At 35.0% G+C, this 19,087-nt stretch overlaps 1 protein-coding gene across 1 annotated transcript in view; it reads left to right on the top strand.

Moving 5' to 3' along the window:
• The window catches only part of LOC106544109 (guanylate cyclase 2G-like), a 50,753-nt gene that overhangs the window by 19,367 nt on the left and 12,299 nt on the right, over positions 1-19,087 (top strand). The window contains exons 2-11 of the mRNA XM_014060265.2: positions 1,963-2,311; positions 3,614-3,723; positions 4,688-4,882; positions 7,050-7,194; positions 7,755-7,890; positions 8,121-8,224; positions 9,615-9,781; positions 10,229-10,378; positions 16,196-16,279; positions 17,118-17,222. Of these exons, the coding sequence (XP_013915740.2) occupies positions 1,963-2,311; positions 3,614-3,723; positions 4,688-4,882; positions 7,050-7,194; positions 7,755-7,890; positions 8,121-8,224; positions 9,615-9,781; positions 10,229-10,378; positions 16,196-16,279; positions 17,118-17,222 (1,545 nt within the window). The remainder of the gene's footprint in view (positions 1-1,962; positions 2,312-3,613; positions 3,724-4,687; positions 4,883-7,049; positions 7,195-7,754; positions 7,891-8,120; positions 8,225-9,614; positions 9,782-10,228; positions 10,379-16,195; positions 16,280-17,117; positions 17,223-19,087) is intronic.

Raw genomic sequence — 19,087 nt, 5'->3', positions numbered from 1 at the left:
CTGAATAGGCGTGGCTCGGTGGTCATGTGACTGGGTGGGTGCTTCGCCTTAGCTGCTACAATGTAATAAGGGTTAACGGGAGAGGCAGTTTCTGTAAGCAGGGCAATAAAGATTAGGCTAGAAACAATATCAAAATGTTTCCTTCCTGCCTTCCTTACAAGATTAGCTCTGAAAAGTGGGGAAAAACAAAAGGAGAACCATTGGTTCTCCCAACTGCTTAGAAAGTTAACAACCAGTTCTCCCGAATAGGTGCGAACTGGCTGAATCACACTACTAGTTGACAGATTATATTCCCTATCTTTTCCCAGCATTTTGAAGTTTGCAGGACCAAGGCTGATTGCATTCAGAAGTTTTGTGAGGGAATAGGGAATGGAAAAAAAATGGAAAGATATGTAATTGTTATAAATAGGACAACTTAGCCAAGGTGTCACGAAACTGGGCAAGAAATATTTCAAATAATTCTGAGACACTGCCTTTAATAAAATCATTATAAATTATTATAATGTTGGAAATTCTTCTTTCAATTTCCAAGATTCTATATTCCAAGAACCCTGGTGTCACAATGGTTAAAATAAAATATTGCAGGCAAAATCTGACCACAGTCTAGAGTTGGATCCAGACTGAGAACAAGGTTGACTCAGTTTTCCTTTGGAGGTCAGGAAAAGGAGGTCCCAGATTATTGCAGCCAATATCAAAATACTGCTTTTACATTGTAAACTGGCCAGAGAATACTGTAAAACGCTTTGGGGCAGTATATAAGCCTTATTGCTATTGTTATATTTACCCCAAGATTGGAATTAGATATATTTCTGATATCTAGATTTTACTTCATTGATCGTCTCTAGCTGTGTGGTTGACACAATAGCTGTAAGATATTAGGTAAATGTGAGTTTGATTTAAGAAGACACAAATAGAAGGCAGGAGCGTCAACACTTCATTTTGCTATCTTGTTAACTGGGATCTGGTAACAATTTTGTAGCCCTGCAAAAATCCAGACCTTTGATGAACTAAGACCTAAATAATAGTTCAGCAGCATTTGGACAATATAGATTCCCATCCCTGATTTGTTTATGTAGAATTGTCTCTTACAATTTTATGAATGCAACATTCTATATGGGCTTCATGTCTTTAGAATTTTGATTGATATTTTGATCAGAGCCAATTACAGGAAACACTATCATATTATAACCGGCATACTGTTCAGATAAAGCTGAATAACAACTTTAAAAAGTTTTGTGATATTTGTATTCATGCATATCATTAATATTCAGTGTAGACTCACTATAATGTCCCTTTTTATTTATTTGATTTAAGTACTATCTGACTCCAGACTAATTATGGCTGGCTTACAATATAAAAAAGATAAAAATACCAATAGACAAAAATGATTAATAAGATATGGAATTAGGCCAGACAACATAGAACAATATATTAAAAAAAACAATATGTGGCTCTATCCACACTAATCCAAACCAGTAGAAAACAACTTTTTTAAAGGCTTTTCAGAATTCCATAACATTCAGAATTCAATAAATTCCATAAAGCCACCTTGTTCTCAGGGATAACAGAAAAATCATTTTTTCAGAATCCTAACAAATGGCACTATGTATTTGAAGATATTTGTACTGTGCCAACTCTATTGGCTTGTACCAACCAAGCAGAAAGTTGATTTTAAGTGACTTATGATAAATTAAAACAAAATATATTGATTTCAGACAAAACATAAAATAATAAAATCACAGATTACAGCCCAAGGTTGATTTTTATATTTCCAAAACAACTGGATAATTTTTAACTTTCAGAGAGCTCAATAACATTGGTTAATTTCTTTGTAAAATCCAAACGTGATCAAGTTGACATTTCTTATGCCTTCATATAGATAAAAATCCAGAGTAAACAAAATTATATATAATTATTATGTGTTATTAATTAATGCCATTATTACTATTTTTTTCTTACTAGGTTACAGGATTGCTTGCTTCTCAATGGAATATTCCCATGTTTGGGTTTGTTGGCCAAACAACTAAGCTGAGAAATTCATTTTTTTATGACACTTACATCAACCTTGTCTCACCAGTGTACCTGATAGGAGAAGTACTGCATAAAACTCTTCAATATTTTGGGTGGAAATATGTTGGTCTCTTTGGAAGTTCATATGATGCATTTACATGGGGTGAAACAGAAGAATTATGGACAAGTATAGAAAACCAACTCAAATTCAATATAACCATCACAGTGAAGGTGAGATACAACACAAAAAATCAAAGCCTCCATGAAGAGAAACTGAACTATATATCATCTGTTGCCAGAAGTAAGTTAGAGAAGAAAATAAAAGACCTGATGTATTTGGAATAAAATAAGATAAAAATATTTAAACTTCTTTACTATAATTTTTTAAAGAGTTGGAAGGAGTTATATGATTAACTTTCTCCATTTGTAATCAAAATTATTTATATAATGCCTAGTATTGGGAAACAGAATTTCAAACTGTCTTTGATCATATCATAGAGATATTTACATTTTGGCTCTTAATATTACTCCTATTAAAGAACACATATGGTAAATGATGTTTCTTGAATTAGTTAGAAATGTTTAAAGACCTGAAGCATTTGCCTTGGAATGAAAGGAATAAACTCCACAATTGCAATGAGTCATATTATTCATTTAAAGTTTAATTCTTTAGATGAGCAATTACATTGATTTTAATGGAGCTAACCACTTGGTATATCAAAGTATCATTTCATATATCTGTATCCCTGGAAATACATTAGAATGCTAAAAATGTTTAAAAGATTACATATTCAGGTGTCTGAATAGCATAGACATATGTAAATATAATATAGATATAAACAGACATACAGTGTTTCCCATAAAAGTTCTTTTGACTCCCAAAATAAGCACTTGGCCTTATTTTCGGGAAAGTCTTATTATTTTTGAGGTGCAGGAGCTGGCAAGCATGTTCACTTCATGGTTGCTGCTGTGTTGCAATATTTTCTGGGAGGGCTTATTTTAGTACATGCACTCAAAGCATGATTGGGCTTATTCTCTGTGGAACTCTTATTTTCAGGGGAACAAGGTAGATATATAGATAGAGATAAACATAGATGATATGGATATACATGTCATATACATAACACAGTAATTTATTTAACCTTTGAGACTTTTTTGTAATAATGGCTGTATTTTAAGTACCCATAAAAGAATAAAAGAGAACTCTTGGATCTATAATCCCTATACTGATGGCTTTCATTCAGTAGCAGATTCATTCCTGCCATCTTGGTTCCACTTCTGCCAAAAGACATATTCATTGCTATCTATTTTCTCTGTCATTTTCATGCTGATCACAGGCTCTTGTTCTCAGCATCTTTCTCTTCCAAGCTGCTTCATGACACATATTTAAACACTTTTATAATTTAATATTGCAAAGATCTTTTGCATTATTTAATAAGATACACACAATCAAATCTCTACTTTTTTGTGCATTGAATAGTAACAAATAAATTGCTTTGACTTTTTGTAATGCTGTGAGTTGATAATTGGTTGCTTCAAGCTTCTATTCTCTTCTGCATTAACTTTAGATAAGAGATAACTAATTCTTTCAATTTCTTTGCAGTTATTGTTTTAATCTGCAATCCTTTGGATGCAAAATACATTTTGTTACAGGCCAAAGAATTAGGTATGACAAACGGACCGTATGTGTTTTTTGTTCTGCAACGATTTGAGGTCAGTAAGTATCAATAGATCTTTTATTATCATTTTTAGATAGCATAACTTTAGCTCATAACACAGAAATAAAATATCTATGGTAAATTAGAATATATAATCAAAAAGGGAAACGTGAAAACCCAATGCATCATGTGAGGATTTCAATAACATATTAACGAACTGTTTTAAGCAAGTAAAGACAAAAATCCCCTAGGTTTACCCACCAAAAGCATTCCAGGTTCAAGTGTATACGTTTTATGTAAGTGATATTTTGGGAAAGGATAGATCTACAGGTAGTGTAAACTTGACACATGGCAACTATTAACTTAAATGGTTGTTAATTAACCATTAAAACCAAAACCATTTAATTTTAACCAAAATTTAAAAAATGTAAGTTTCCAATTTTGGACCAATTTTGGATAGTCTTCAATAAATGAATAGACTTAGATAATACAATAAGAATAAAAAGGTTCTTTGTTCACCATGTTATCATTATTTGTAATTTATGAAGCTACATTGGTCTTTTGGAGACTTCATATTATCCCTCATACATGATACTTAGATATTGGGACTACAACATTGGTAATTAGGCTTTTTCCACTGAATAATTGTTCCCTCCTCCAGGCTTTAGGAATAGAAACTGTTAAATCTTTACACCTAATATAGTAATGTATTCCATAGAGAAATAGGATTGAATATATGTATGTGTGGCTATTTGTAAAGGCTAATTGTTTTGGACATACATACAATCCAGAATTTTTATTTCCTTAGGACTTCTTTATCACACTTTATCTGTGTATTTGGGGTTTTTATATTACCATTTAATATGTGGGGGAAACTGTGTTGAAAACCTCAATGGCAATACTGGTAGCTTACCTGTGAAGTATATCTTACTGACCTTCACATTCACACATTGAGATACACCAATTGAATTGTGCATTTTTTTTACTAGAATTCACAATTTCTCTCTCTTGTCTTCCAGGCCTACTTTTTGGAAGAGACTTGGAATCATGAAAACACCAGCATCTTAGATGCTTATCAGTCTGTTTTCTTAATAGCTCTAAGGTCTTACAGGGAATATAAGAACTACTCTTATTTCATGAAGGAGCTCTATGACAAGCTAAAGGAAAGGCAGCCCTCTTACAATTTATTTTCTTTACAAGAAGAGGTTATTACTGTATTAATTGAATATGTCCTCCTTAGAAATATAGCTTAAAGGAATTTTTTGTCATTCTCATGACTTGATTTGGCTGCCAAATCTGTTCGTATCCAATGTTTAACTAACCATTAATAATCTAATTCATCTCCAATCTGATGGTTTTTAGTTGTTTGCACTTCAGCTTCTGAAACCCTTTGGATGTTTGGATGTTTATTATACTTGTATGCCGCCCTATTCCCGAGGGACTCAGGGCGGCTAACAAACAAGTGGGGAAGGGGGGAAATACAAAAAACAAACAAGACAGAAACAAGATACGCAAAACAGATTAAAAAACAACACAACAGTCACAGCAATTCAAGTGGGGCTGGGAACTTTGTAACAAGAGTAGGCGTGAATTTAGTAGGCACCAAGTTGGAAAAGGCTGAACTAAGGATTTTGTGAAATTAAAGATCATGCTCTGTTAATATAATCAGAATTTAAAAATGACACAAATTCAATATTCTTTGCAAGTAAAAACATGGTAGCCATTGTTCTTTCCCTACTCTTCACCAGTTTTAAAACAAGAGCAGTGACTCTATGTTAGAATGACATGGTAAGCAATGTCAGTTAACTAACATATCTCAGCATCTTACTCACTTGTGCTATTTGCATTTTTTTAGCTAAATTATTTCATTGGGTCAACCAAAACCCAAGTATTTGCCATTTGGGCAATTGTAAATTGATATATGTATCTAAAGCTGTGGAAAGAATTTGGAATAAACTGTAAAAATTACAATAGTATGGTTTCTGCTGCTAAAAATCCATCTTCTACTATACTATTAAAGAAGCAGAAACCCTGGTGTCCAGGCTAATTTATAACCATTCAACTTTAAGAGGGATATGCACCGCTTTCCAGTGGTGGGTTTCAAATTTTTTTAGAACCAATTCTGTAGGTGTGGCCTATTTTGTGGGCGTAAAATGTGGTGAAACTTATTTAACAATGCTCTTGCTTAGCAATCAAAATTTTGAGCTCAATTGTAATCATAAGTTCTCTTTCTTTTTTCCTCTTTCTTTCTTTTCTTTCGTTCCTTCCTTCTTTCTTTCTTTCCTTTCATTTTCTTCCTTCCTTCCTTCTTTCCTTGTATCTCTGTCTCCCTCCCTCTTTCTTTCTTTCCTTCCTTTTTCTTCCCCTTCCTTCCTTCCTTCCTTCTTTCTTTCTTGTGTCTCTCTCCCCCCTTCCTTCCTTCCTTCCTTCCTTCCTTCCTTCCTTCCTTCCTTCCTTCCTTCCTTCCTTCCTTCCTTCCTGTGTCTCTCTCTCCAACTTTCTTTCTTTCTCTTGCCTTCTTTCTCTTTCTTTTACCATCTTTGTCTCTCTCTTTTTTCTCTCTTTCTCTCCCTTCCTTCCTTTCTCTCTTAGTTTCTATTTCTTTCTCTCCCCCCCTCTCTCACATACACACATACCTTCCAGTTGGTGAAAATTTCTGTTTCACAAAATTTCTGGCTGGCAAAGAAGCCTCATTTTCCCTGTCGCCTGCAGCTCTCAGAAGAAGGAGGCAGGGAAGCAAGCCCCGGGCCTCATCTCTGCCGCCTCCCTCAAGAGCCCTGCCTCCCTGCCGCCTCCAGGCCCACGCAACCTCCCTGCCAGCCCACCAACCTGGGTACACTCCCAGTTCTGCTGAACGGCTGCTCATTCGTGCCCCATTTCCGGCTGCAATTGGGCTTTTCTCCAGGTGCCCCTTCCCAGCTGGTAGATGCTCCAGGACAGCCCTGCCACCCTGGCCAAGCACTGGGTCAGTAAGCAGCCCATGCACGGCTGCCACATGACCTTTCCATTTCAATTAGAATTTTTCTAAAACTTCTTAAATCCTCATTGAAATGGAAAGTTTAAAAGAAGATGGTTAATTTTTGTTTATAAATCGGTGGCAGGCCGTGAAAGCATCCCCAGGAGCTAAGCGGGCTGAGTGTGGCTTTGGAGGCTGGAAGGGAAGATGCACCCCCCACCCGCCAGGTGCCTCCAAGCAGGAAGGAGGGGGGCAGGCCAGGGAAGGGACCATTCCGGTACGGGGCCTCCAGAGGCCCCGGTACACAAATGCATGCCAGATTTCTGGCACCGGTCCATGCATACCGGACTGGATCAGCTAAAACCCACTTCTGTCCCTTTCCCCCCAAAAGTCCAAACTGTTTCATATGTTGTATCTTTTTTCAGTTAAATTCTTATGCCGCATACCTTCATGATGCTGTTTTGCTTTATGCATCAACTGTAAAAGAAATGTTGGAAGACAAAAAGGATTTCCTTGATGGAAGGGCATTAATCAACACTTTAAAAGGCTATAATAAAACCCCTCTGTATGGTAAGCTTGTGACTTAAGACTTCAGTCATTGTAAGTTGATAGGGCCAATAATACAACAAATTTGGCTATGGTTACCCAAACACAAACTACAAAGACACTGGGATGATGTCTAAACTAGTCTATGTAGTTAATTTATAGTATTTTAGGCAAACCCAGAAAGTAGGCTGAGTAAACTCAATGTAAGCATATCATGAGTAACTGTGTCAAGTGAAGATCATATCTGAAAGTAGAATAATTTCTAAGGGATGTTCATATAAACAAGAATGGGAATATTTTTATAGACATATTGCGGTATTGAATATCAAATATGAGCAGAACCAAAGACAAAATGGGGCGAATCTGATCTGGCAAGAGATCTTTTTCTCACTATTCACATGCTGTTTCAATCAGACTGTTTTTAAATGCAGAAATAATAAAGCAATTCATTTTTCTGATTGCTTTACCAATTAATACTATTACTGAAAATCTCTGCAGATTTTGAAGATTCAGAAGATTGTCCCAGGAAAATAGGGTATATAAGAAATATTTAAGCATCTGTATCTTAAATGTTTGTTATTTAGGCATCACTGGTCCTGTGTACATTGATGAATTGGGTGAAAGAAAAATGGATTATTCTGTGTATGATCTTCAGGAATCTGGAAATTCTACTCACTTCATTCCTGTTCTTAATTTTGATACCTACAGAAGAACATTAAGGTATTTCTGCCTGTATATATTCTATAAGTACAAACATTTTATTAAACATATAAAAAAGAAAAAATATTGTGACAAAAAGTTGATATAATATATAAATAAGTTACTTTTTAAAGTATGAATTTATTCACAACAAGTTTAGAATATTAATAGTAAATAATAAAAACAAAGTATTTCTGTAAAAATATAACTGACCTTTAATGTTAACCTTTATCTTTTCTTATTACCTTCAGTCCCACTATAGAAGTTAACTATATTGGTTGGTCAAACGGAGAAATCCCTAAAGACAAACCAGTTTGTGGATTTCACAATGAGCACTGTAAAAGTCAAACTACCAGTGAGTGTGATGTTTACTTGTACCTTATACTATATATATGAATCCTAGTCTAGGTTTTATTATAGATCAGATAATTAAATTAAATTCCTATCTTTTTAAAAAAGAAAGATGGCTAATATGAAAAATTAAATTGCATATGTTATGTTTGTTATATTTGTTATGTTTATTATACTTGTATGCCGCCCTATTCCCAAGGGACTCAGGGCGGCTAACAAACAAGTGGGGAAGGGAGAAATACAAAAAACAAACAAGACAAAAACAAGATACACAAAACAGATTAAAAACAACACAACAGTCACAGCAATTCAAGTGGGGCTGGGAACTCATCAGCCCCAGGCCTGCCGGAATAGCCAGGTCTTGACGGCTTTGCGGAAAGCCAGAAGGGTAGTGAGGGTCCGAATCTCCACGGGGAGATTGTTCCAGAGGGCCGGAGCAGCCACAGAGAAGGCCCTCCCCCGAGGGGTCGACAGTCGACATTGGCTAGCTGATGGTATTCGGAGGAGGCCTAATCTTTGGGATCTAATTGGTCATAGGGAGGTAATTGGCAGGAGGCGGTCTCTCAAGTACCCAGGTCCGATACCATGTAGGGCTTTAAAAGTAACAACTAGCACCTTGAAGCGCATCCGGAGTCCAACAGGCAGCCAGTGCAGCTCGCGGAGGATAGGTGTAACGTGGGTGTACCGAGGTGCACCCACAATCGCTCGCGTGGCTGCATTCTGGATAAGCTGAAGTCTCCAAATGCTCTTCAAGGGCTGCCCCATGTAGAGCGCATTACAGTAGTCCAGTCACAGCCAACAGATGATGTTCTAAAGTCAGCTGTGGGTCCAGGAGGACTCCCAAATTGCGAACTCTGTCTGAGGGGCATATAATTTCACCCCCCAGCCTGAGAGATGGAATACAGGGCCAATCTTTGGGAGGGAAAAACACAAGCCACTCGGTCTTGTCGGGATTGAGTGCAAGCTTGTTCACACCCATCCAGACCCTGACAGCCTCCAGGCACTGATTGGGGATAACATCAAATAATGTTGAATTATGGTAATTAGCTGTACTAATTGAAGCTGGTAGGAACTGGAATCCAGTACCATCTGGAAAATGTAGAGTAATATGACATATAGTTGCTGCAAATCAGTTTCATTCTTCCAAAGTTCTCTAAGAATTATTTTAGCTATTCCTAACCAATGGAGAAAGGTTTCATCCATAATTCTCATTGCCTTGATAAAGTCTAGCTTCTAAAATCTCTGTTTATAACAAGAAAAAATTGTTTGATAGATTTGTTGTCCTGAGATTTCTAAAACATAATTCATAATTTTTGTATCAGATGGCGTGCTTCACTAAGACTGCACTCATTCTCGCTATTCCATAATGACCTGTACTATTTTTTTGTCATTAGAAGCTACAGCTCTGATTATTATGATCATTCTCCTGGTAATAACCATATTGGGGACCATAGGTGCAACAATATTTATGAAGATCTATAAAGGCAACTTTCAAAAGCAAATCAGTGATTCTGGATGGAGAATTAACTATGAGGACATCAGTTTTCTTAATAATAATAAGGTAAACTATTACATGCCATAATGATGAATGCTGGAGAAGTCATACTTGTCTAACACAGCTATTGAACACAAAGTAAGGGAAAATTAGCACATATTCAACTAAAACTGAAACAGAAATATGAGGTCCATTCTAATTATTCTTATTGATGCCATCCATGCCATTACATGCATTGGAAGGAATTTATTTAGAGAAATCAATAGTAGTCTTATTTCTTTTTTTCTAGTTCAAAGATATGGCAAAAAAACCAGAAGTTTCTGATATCATTGGAGGGAAGACTCAATAACATTGTTTTGAGTTTTCCAAAATCAATTTTTATCTTGATAGGATGGAATAGATTTTTTTACTATGCTCACAAATATTGTCTAAAAGAGTAATTTTTGGATGATAATGGAAGATTTGTTTTGCAATTAGAATTCCTAATATAACATTTTACATTCACTTTGAAAGGAAAAATGTGATCTGCCTCAAGCAAGCACATCAGAACCTGAACAAACTGAAAATGTTGGGGCTCATTTGTTTATCTCCAGTAGCAATTATTCCTCACTGAAAGACAAACAAGGAAAAGAAGATTTTTTCACTACAGTAGGATTGTATCAGGTATGTATATAGATAGATAGATGTCAGGTATGGGATATATAAATATTCCAACTACAGTACACTATGCACTATGAAATGAGAGTGCATCTTTTTAATTTCATTGTGCTTAATAGTATTTCCATTATTTACAAAGCACAAGCTATCCAGCAGTATAAAATACAGAATATGGAATAATAGATAGAAATGGGAAGATAACATCATTATTTGATTAGCTTTGTAGAAATTGGAATTAAATGAAGTTCTTAGACTAATGTAAATGCAATGTAGAACTGTATACCACCCAAATAAAAATATTTATTAATATATTTCTGCAAAGTATTTTAAGTGGCTGTACATAGACAGAATATTTATTTATTTTATTGTATTTCTACTCTGCCCTTCTCACTTAGGCAGTTTATGAAATTCAGTAAAAGGAAATGACCTGGAATTTCTTTCAAAACAGTTGTACAAGCCTAAGAAAAAATACAGATGCTTTCTTTGAATTGAAGAAACTTCCTTCATTTTTCTAATTGTACATATAGTCCTTGATTTATAATTATTTATTTAATGGTCATACAAATCATAAACAAAGTGATGATTAAAAAGGTGACTTAAGACTGGTACTCGCACTTACAACCAATGCAGTGTCTCTGTGATAAAATGATCAGAATTTGAATCATTGGAAATGAACATTCATTTATATGGTTGCAGTATCCCAGGGTCACATGATGACTATTTGGGACCTTCCCAAGAAGATTCCGGCAAACAAAAGTCAATGGACAAAGCCAAATTTGCTTAACAAGCATATGATTTGTTTAACTATAGCAAAAAAAACTTGTAAAGTTGGGCATGACTCACTTAATAACTGCATCACTTAGCAACAGTTCTGGTCCCAATTGTAGTTGCAAATCAAGAACTCCCTAGATATATGAAACATCTTTTCTGAATGACTGTCTTAGTCCTGCTGATTTTTCCCAGGACACATTTCATTCCATGAAACATTTTACATCTAATAGGCCTGTAAAATATATTTTTGAAAATTTAAGAACTTTAAAAAAGTTTAAATTAGTTTTGCTCTATCACTGCATTTTAATATTTTTCTAGGATTCTAGTTTCCAAGTACCTGTATTTAGGTAGTCCTCAATTTACAACCACAATTTGGCCCAGGATTTTGGTCATAGTTTGGGACCAAAGCCCGGCATTACATGATCTAACTCAACTTTACAACCATTTTTACCATGGTCTTAAAGCTGTTGTTAAGTGAGCCATGTGATTACTAAGAGAAACTGGTCGTTAAATGCATCCAGAAAATCCAATGAATGGTTTGGTTTTTTTTGCCTTTTTTATTTTTATTAAACAAACAACACACAAACAAAAATAATCATCTTACATTACATCTTGTAGAAAGTGTGTCAATTGGTTACAATTAGCTTTCGTGCATCTCTTCCACAGTCATTACTTACATTCATATTAAATGTCAAAGTTCTTAATGAATCTTACTTTCAACATATCATAGTTCTCATTTGATTGAAATTATTTTAGTGTCCTTTTGCCTAGAATAATCCATAGTTAAAAACACAACCACCTAATGGCATTTCATTAATTATTACAAAGTCATTCAATAGTCTTAAACCTTTATAACATATTCTAAACAAAATTTAGTTGACAAGGTTTTTAAGCCCTTTTTTCCCCAAGTCACTGTTTACAATTTGTGTCCAGGGTCCTTTTGTTAATATCATTAACTGTATCCCTTATCCTTATTGTCCTTATCAATTATTTATTTAACATAACAATCTATAAGTTACTAAATTTCTACTTAGTAATTACAAAACTTAGTTATTTTTTTTGCTATTTACTTTCATATAACCAATAACATTACACCTTTATAACATATTCAAAGTAAGAAATAATTAATTAATTTTCTAAACCTTTTTTCCCAAATCATTATTTGCAATTTATATCCAAATTCCTTATGTTAAACTATATATATATATATGTATGTTGTATTTGTGCTGATAAATAAATAAAGGGAGACTAGTATAGATCTATTTCAAGCTATTTAGCTCTCATCAGCTAGCCATACCCTTACTGGGATTCGAACCTGTGCTGTGTTACATCTTAGGCAGATATCTTAACCATTAAGCTTTATTTATTTATCAGCACAAATACAACACAAATATAACAAAGGCAACAGTAAAATATTGGGCTTTCTGTCTGAATGGTCTCTTGTGATGAGTCGATGAACAGAGAATGGAAGCAGTTAGCTTCCTCCCATAATTGGGGCATACCAGGGGTTGTGACACTATATATATATATATATATATATATATATATATATATATATATATATATATATATATATACACACACACACACACACACATATATATATGTAGGTCTCTAGTTGTTCGGGTTTTCTCCCGCGTAGAATTGGAGATGTCTTGGCGACGTTTCGACGAAGTCTCATTCGTCATCTTCAGGCGGCTTCAGACTACTTCAGGTTTGGTGTTTCCAGGAGTAACTACTCCTGGAAACACCAAACCTGAAGTAGTCTGAAGCCGCCTGAAGATGACGAATGAGACTTCGTCGAAACGTCGCCAAGACATCTCCAATTCTACGCGGGAGAAAACCCGAACAACTAGAGACCTACATATATATATGTATATTTATATATATATATATATATATGTATGTATGTATGTGTGTGTGTGTGTGTGTGTGTGTGTATGTATGTATGTATGTATGTATGTATGTGTGTATATATATATATATATATATATATATATATATATATATATATATATATATATATATATATATATATATATATATATACATACATACATACATACATACATACATACATACATACATACATATATATATATATATATATCTCGAAATGGGAGAATGGAGAGGGGAACTCTATGGTCCGGAGCTCTACCCCATATTTTATAGCACAAAAGAAGAAAAAAGATATATATCAACCTGTGTCCTTCCAGAAGGCATGTAGTCTTATTTCTTTTACCATTTGTGGGGTTACTCTTCTGTTTATTTCCTTGGTAATGTAATGTAATGTTTGTAACGTTTATTAACATTTGTAGGCCGCCCTTTTCCCTGAGGGGACTCAGGGCGGCTCACATAAAATCAGGGAGGGGAAGTACAAACAGTGACATAGACACATATAATAAAAGTAATAAGCAACATACATTCATCATTCGGGAGGGGCAACTATCCTTGTCCCCAGGCCTGACGGGCTAGCCAGTTCTAAAACTGGTAAAGTTTTTATGGACATATCTCCGCACCTTGTTGAAAATTAGCACAGTTAAGTTCAAGTTATTGCACACTAACATTTAAAACAGCAAATTAACACACAGTAAAAGTTTTTATTGCATTGAGATGTCACTTGAGAAGCTCATGGTCCAGTGGTTCTGAAATATTAATACATAATTTTGCTGGGTTTAGAATATTTTGATAATAATAATTGTGGAGTAATTAAATTTGGGGTACTACAAGTAGTGCTCAAAATATGACCCTAACTGAGCTTACCCATTTATGGTCAGATATCACAGTTGTCATTAGGTGAAATATGTCACCTAACTACCCCCAAAACTCCTCTCCCAATGAAATGTAAAACAAATGTATCGGCTGTTAAGTGGAATGCCTCCTTGGGGAGGCCATTGGAGGCCTAGCACAGGCTAAGGCCCATCTGCCCCGACTCTCCCAAGACTGCCCATGATCTACTTGCCACGCCTTGGCTCCTTACAGGCCTTTTTCTACTCCCATCAGGCCTTAGGCCTGATTCCCATCCTACCTAGCAAAACACTCTTCTCACTATTTATCCTTACCCCTCGAAGCTCCAAGGCCTTCCAGAGCTCTGGGACAACTTCTTTCTTTGCATGGTTGAATGGCACACTCCCAAAAGCATTTTTACCCTGCCAGCAAAATGGTGGCTGCCGTTGGATCATTGCTGTATGGCCCAGATACAAATGGCTTAATTTTGCTGCTTTAATAACTTCTGCACAGTGCTGCAGAAGCTTTCACAAGCACTGTTGATACTATGGCAGCAAAATGCAGCAGTTTGTAGGTGGAGACAAAATGGCAGCTGCATTTGGATCACTGCAGCATGTTCCAGGTACACGTGACTGTTCTCCTTCCATAAAATGAGGTCCAGAGATCTTCAGAAGATAAACATGATGGGGTGTGAGGAGGAGGCTCAAGCGCTGTAGGCTTCTGGTCGGGTGGAGGAGAAAGGCAGAAGGCCACTGCAGGACCCTGAGGGGGGTTTGTAAGGACAAATTACCCCAGGCCTTCTGCCGTCATAATTTTGAAATAGGGTCATAAGTAGCTTGGGGGGGGGGGAGGGCAGTGTTCATCGTAATTTTAAGCAATAATTTTCATTTTAAATCAATTTAAGTGAGAGCAATTTCAAACTAAATATACTGTACATCAAATAAGTAACCAGAATGCATTTCAAAATTAAATATCTAGGCAAGTTTTTTTGGAGGGGGATTGATTGATTGATTGGTTGGTTGGTTCATTTATTCATTCATTCGTTTGTTTGTTTGTTTGTTTATTATGGTGCCCATACCCATAGACCTCTAGTCGACTAACAATATAAATAGATAAAATACTTCACCAAATCCCATACACATATAAACACAAAAAGAAAATAAAACCCACTAATGTATACAATTCACGGCCCTGACATTTCTCCAGTGCAAGATGAAACAGAAAGTTATTCACGATTATCCTGATGACTAGGATGGATGAAATGCATTAATTTTTTACTAGGTGCTTACCTCTAAGAATCCATTATGTGAGATCTTGGAGAGATAGAACTTAGAGAGAATTGTCAGACTTTTGAAGTAGACCAGGTCATGATTACATGATTACATGACAGCTGATTTGTGCTGATTTATTGTTGAAATATAAAATAATGAAATCATAGTAGTCTGTTCCAATTAATCTTTTTTCTCCTTTTCCAAGACAGAGTTGTTTCTTATTTTCCCTTAATTCATCCCACATATCTTTATCAAGGTTGACTTTGAATTCCTCTACAGGAATTGGCACTATTTTATCTAGCTGGATGGGCAGAAGAATACAGGAAAAGGTGCCCCCATCAGCAAGTCTGGAATTATGTAGGACCTTCAGGGTAACCACCAATACCTTAAATCACATACAGAAGGCAATTGGCAACAGTTGCAGTGTGGCCTAAGCATATTAAGATAACCAATACTGCACTCAGCACCATTTGTGGTTTCTGGATGTTCTTCAAGCAAGATCCACATAGAGTGCATTGCAGTAAATCCAACCAAGAGGTGACCAGGGTAAGACATTGAGCAGGGCCTCCTGACCAGGAAAGCTTGTTGTATCTAGAAATCTAGATAATAGTAATTGTGCAAAAGCTGCCAAATAAAATCCCTTTCATACTTAAAGATATAATGTCCCTAAAATTCTTGGACCATCAATCCCAAATCATTTTGTCTTGTAGGGATTAAGTCAACCTTTCTTCCACATCCAAATCATAAAAGCCTTGTGTGAGTACTTCAGTAACGTCACCTGTTCAGCCTGGGAGAGATATGTCTAGCAGAGCATTATCAGCATAATGTTTGGGCCAACATAGGATTCTCCTAGTAGCTTCATATAGATGTTAAAAAGAAACAGATAGAGGAGATATTTATTATTCACTCCACTAAGTAGGAACTTCTACTTGCCCATCTGGAAGTGATGTTTCAGTTCCAAGGCTATTCCAAGATGGTTTCTATGTTAAATCAAACAAAATATAAGCTTTTCTTCTTCTAACCTTTTGTTTGACCATTTTGGGTTTTATTTCAGGGTATTCTTGTTGCTGTCAAGTTCATTGATAACCAAACAGATGCCTTGGTTTGGAAACCATCAGTTTTTCAAGAAATTCAAATGGTATGTCTATTTCATCAGCTTTTTAAAATCCTTTGTTGAAAATCTGTGTCTTCTTTAAATCTTCAGTTTCTACAGTTGAATTTCAAACTTGAACCTAGGTTAATAACCTGGGTTAGTAATATCTAACTTGCTACTACAATTAAGTATTAGTACCTAGGTTACTACTCTATTATTTAATTTTTACTCCTAAAACCTGAATAGTTTTAATGAAGTCACACAAAATTAAATATTTACCTTGATTTATTAGAGGTGGTAGGCACTTTTGTGATAGAAGATTATTTGAAAGAAAGAATGGCAACATTACATGACTTCATTAGTAGCTTGTGTACATTACTATCTTCTCCTCTTATTCAAATGATCAATTCTAGTTTCCTTCAGCTCAACACCCTCTTGGGAATAGAGCATTCTGCTAGCAAGATTTCCTCTAGTAACTTCTTCTATTGCTGAGCCTAGTTATCCACAGTTACAATGATTTCTTTAATTTTAAAATCTTCATATCCAACTTATTTTCTTCTCTGGTAGAAAAAACAATTAAAATACACATTTTCTCCATTACAATGGATAAAAATTATTTTACAATGTCAGTGACAATTTTGGTAAAACATTGATAAGACCACTGATAAATTGATTTATCAAGAGATGAATTACTTGATAAGCAGTCTTGGTAACCAATGCTGTGAATCTGATCCTTCAAAAAACACAATCCCATTCAGAACCAGAGCCAAATGTCTTATCAAGATTGATTGACTTCCTATAGAGTTTGATATCGATATAGGCTGGGTTCTGTGCAGAAGAAATTAAGAATTGATAAGCATTAATCAAATTTTATTTATTTCAGATGAGAGAATTGAGACATGAAAATCTGGTGATCTTTTTTGGAATATGTCCAGAAGTTCCAAATATCTGCATTGTAATGCATTATTGTAAGAAGGGAAGTCTAAAAGTAAGCATTATGCAAAAGAATGGCTAAGGATTAGTTATACAGTACTGTTAAAAAATAGTTCCATTTTATATATTCTATATTATGAAATAGTTACCCTTTGACTAACATCAAGTCTATAATTCTCTATATATACCATTGTGGCCTTTTTGTATGACATATGTAATTTATATCAGTTGTGTCATACGAACAGAAATGAGATTAACATAAAATTAAACCTCTTGTCTGGCTGCCAGAATAAGGAGAAAATTGTATGCTACTCCAAAAATAGAATTCCCCTAAATAGTCAGTCTTTAAACAGTCAGTCATTTTCCCAGTTTTACTCTTTGGTTATCTGTAAGCTATCTAATAAAAGAAAGATGTAGAAAAGCCATTTTTCTGAAAAGTCATTTCCTAGTAGCTGATGATCATACTTTTTCCTGGAAAAGCAATTGATATATATTCAGCTTTATTGCCCAAACATAATCAGTGTGTAACCATGTCACTTCTAGATGAATTAATAATAGTGTGTGCTTTACCAATAATCATCATCATCATCATCATCATCATCTTTTATTCATTAAACATGAAACTCAGTCAACTGAACATTCAAAATTATTATTGTTGTTGTTATTATTATTGTTATTATTATTATCATATAAGTATTAGTTGGGACAGAAGATTAAGCAAGATTCAAAATCTTATTCTATGCAGTATTACAGAATAAGAATTTGAATCTTGTTTAATCTTCTTTCCCAACACATACTTAAATAACAATACTATACAGGTAAAGCACGCAGTCTTAATAGCTCATCCAGAAGGGACATGGTTACACACTGACCTTGTTTGTGAAATAAAGCTGAATATGTAGTCACATAAATTCTTCTCAGGCATGAACTCGTTTTGGAAGAAGAAATTAAGCCTCAAACTAATTGGCAGACTTACAGTACTAAAACAGATCCAAATGCACTGGACTGATTTTTTTATTTTAATGATAGATCTGGAAAGGATTAGAAACACTAATAGTACTTGTGTTCTGTTACTGGGAAATTATCAGTTATAATTCTTTCAAAAAAGCAGTTCAAAAAAGTCTTACAGTTGGTCTGCCCTTTTGGATCTGGTTTAGAACAACAAGAAATGAGACAGTAAATCAGAAATGCAATTGAAGCAAAGAAGTGTGATGTCATTTAATCAACTGAAATAAAAAATAAAAAAAATGAAACAAAGAAATCACTGGTATTTGTTGTGATCAAATTTCAGAACATAAATTGATACATAAATATATAATTTATATCTTTGGAAACAGGGATAATGTGAAAGCACAAATTCAGCTTCTGATTTAAACTGTGTCTCACTTGTGACCTTTTACCAGCATTGATTTTCCAAACTACAATAATTGCATCTCAGCCAGGAGAAAGTATTTCAAAAAGATCTTCAACAATACAGTTTTTCAAGCCACATTTTACAATACTGGCATTGATGGACAAGAATAGAAATCAAAAACTAAACCCCTAGACTCTGTATATTAGGAATAAACAAAAAATTCTTGACTCCTGCAAGATGCTTGCAAGATTTTTTGTTAGGTATCACATCAGAAAGCTTTCTCTGTGGCCTGCTAGAGGGTCTTATCCTTAGAATTTCTGCAAGGAAAATATGATAATAAGCTCAACCAGAATAGAACCGCCATTGCTGAGTAGGACAAATTGAGGTATTTTCTGTATAGATAACTAGGAGTAGGCTCACATTCTTCTCCTGTTCTCAGTCCAGTGCTCTGAGCCCTCAAAGGAGATTATAAGATTATTTTCTGTTGCCATCATGACACATCACAAATTGATGGACATGCCCTAAGCCGAGCAACAGCAAAGTGGTGTGTGCAACAAAAAGCTATA

This window comes from Thamnophis sirtalis, unplaced genomic scaffold (genome assembly GCF_051295495.1).
Source record: "Thamnophis sirtalis isolate CommonGarterSnake01/CBP01778 unplaced genomic scaffold, rThaSir2_p1.2 scaffold_11, whole genome shotgun sequence".
NCBI classification, from domain to species: Eukaryota; Metazoa; Chordata; class Lepidosauria; order Squamata; family Natricidae; genus Thamnophis; species Thamnophis sirtalis.
Note: the sequence above shows the minus strand (reverse complement) of the source record. Positions and strands in the feature narration are given on the sequence as shown.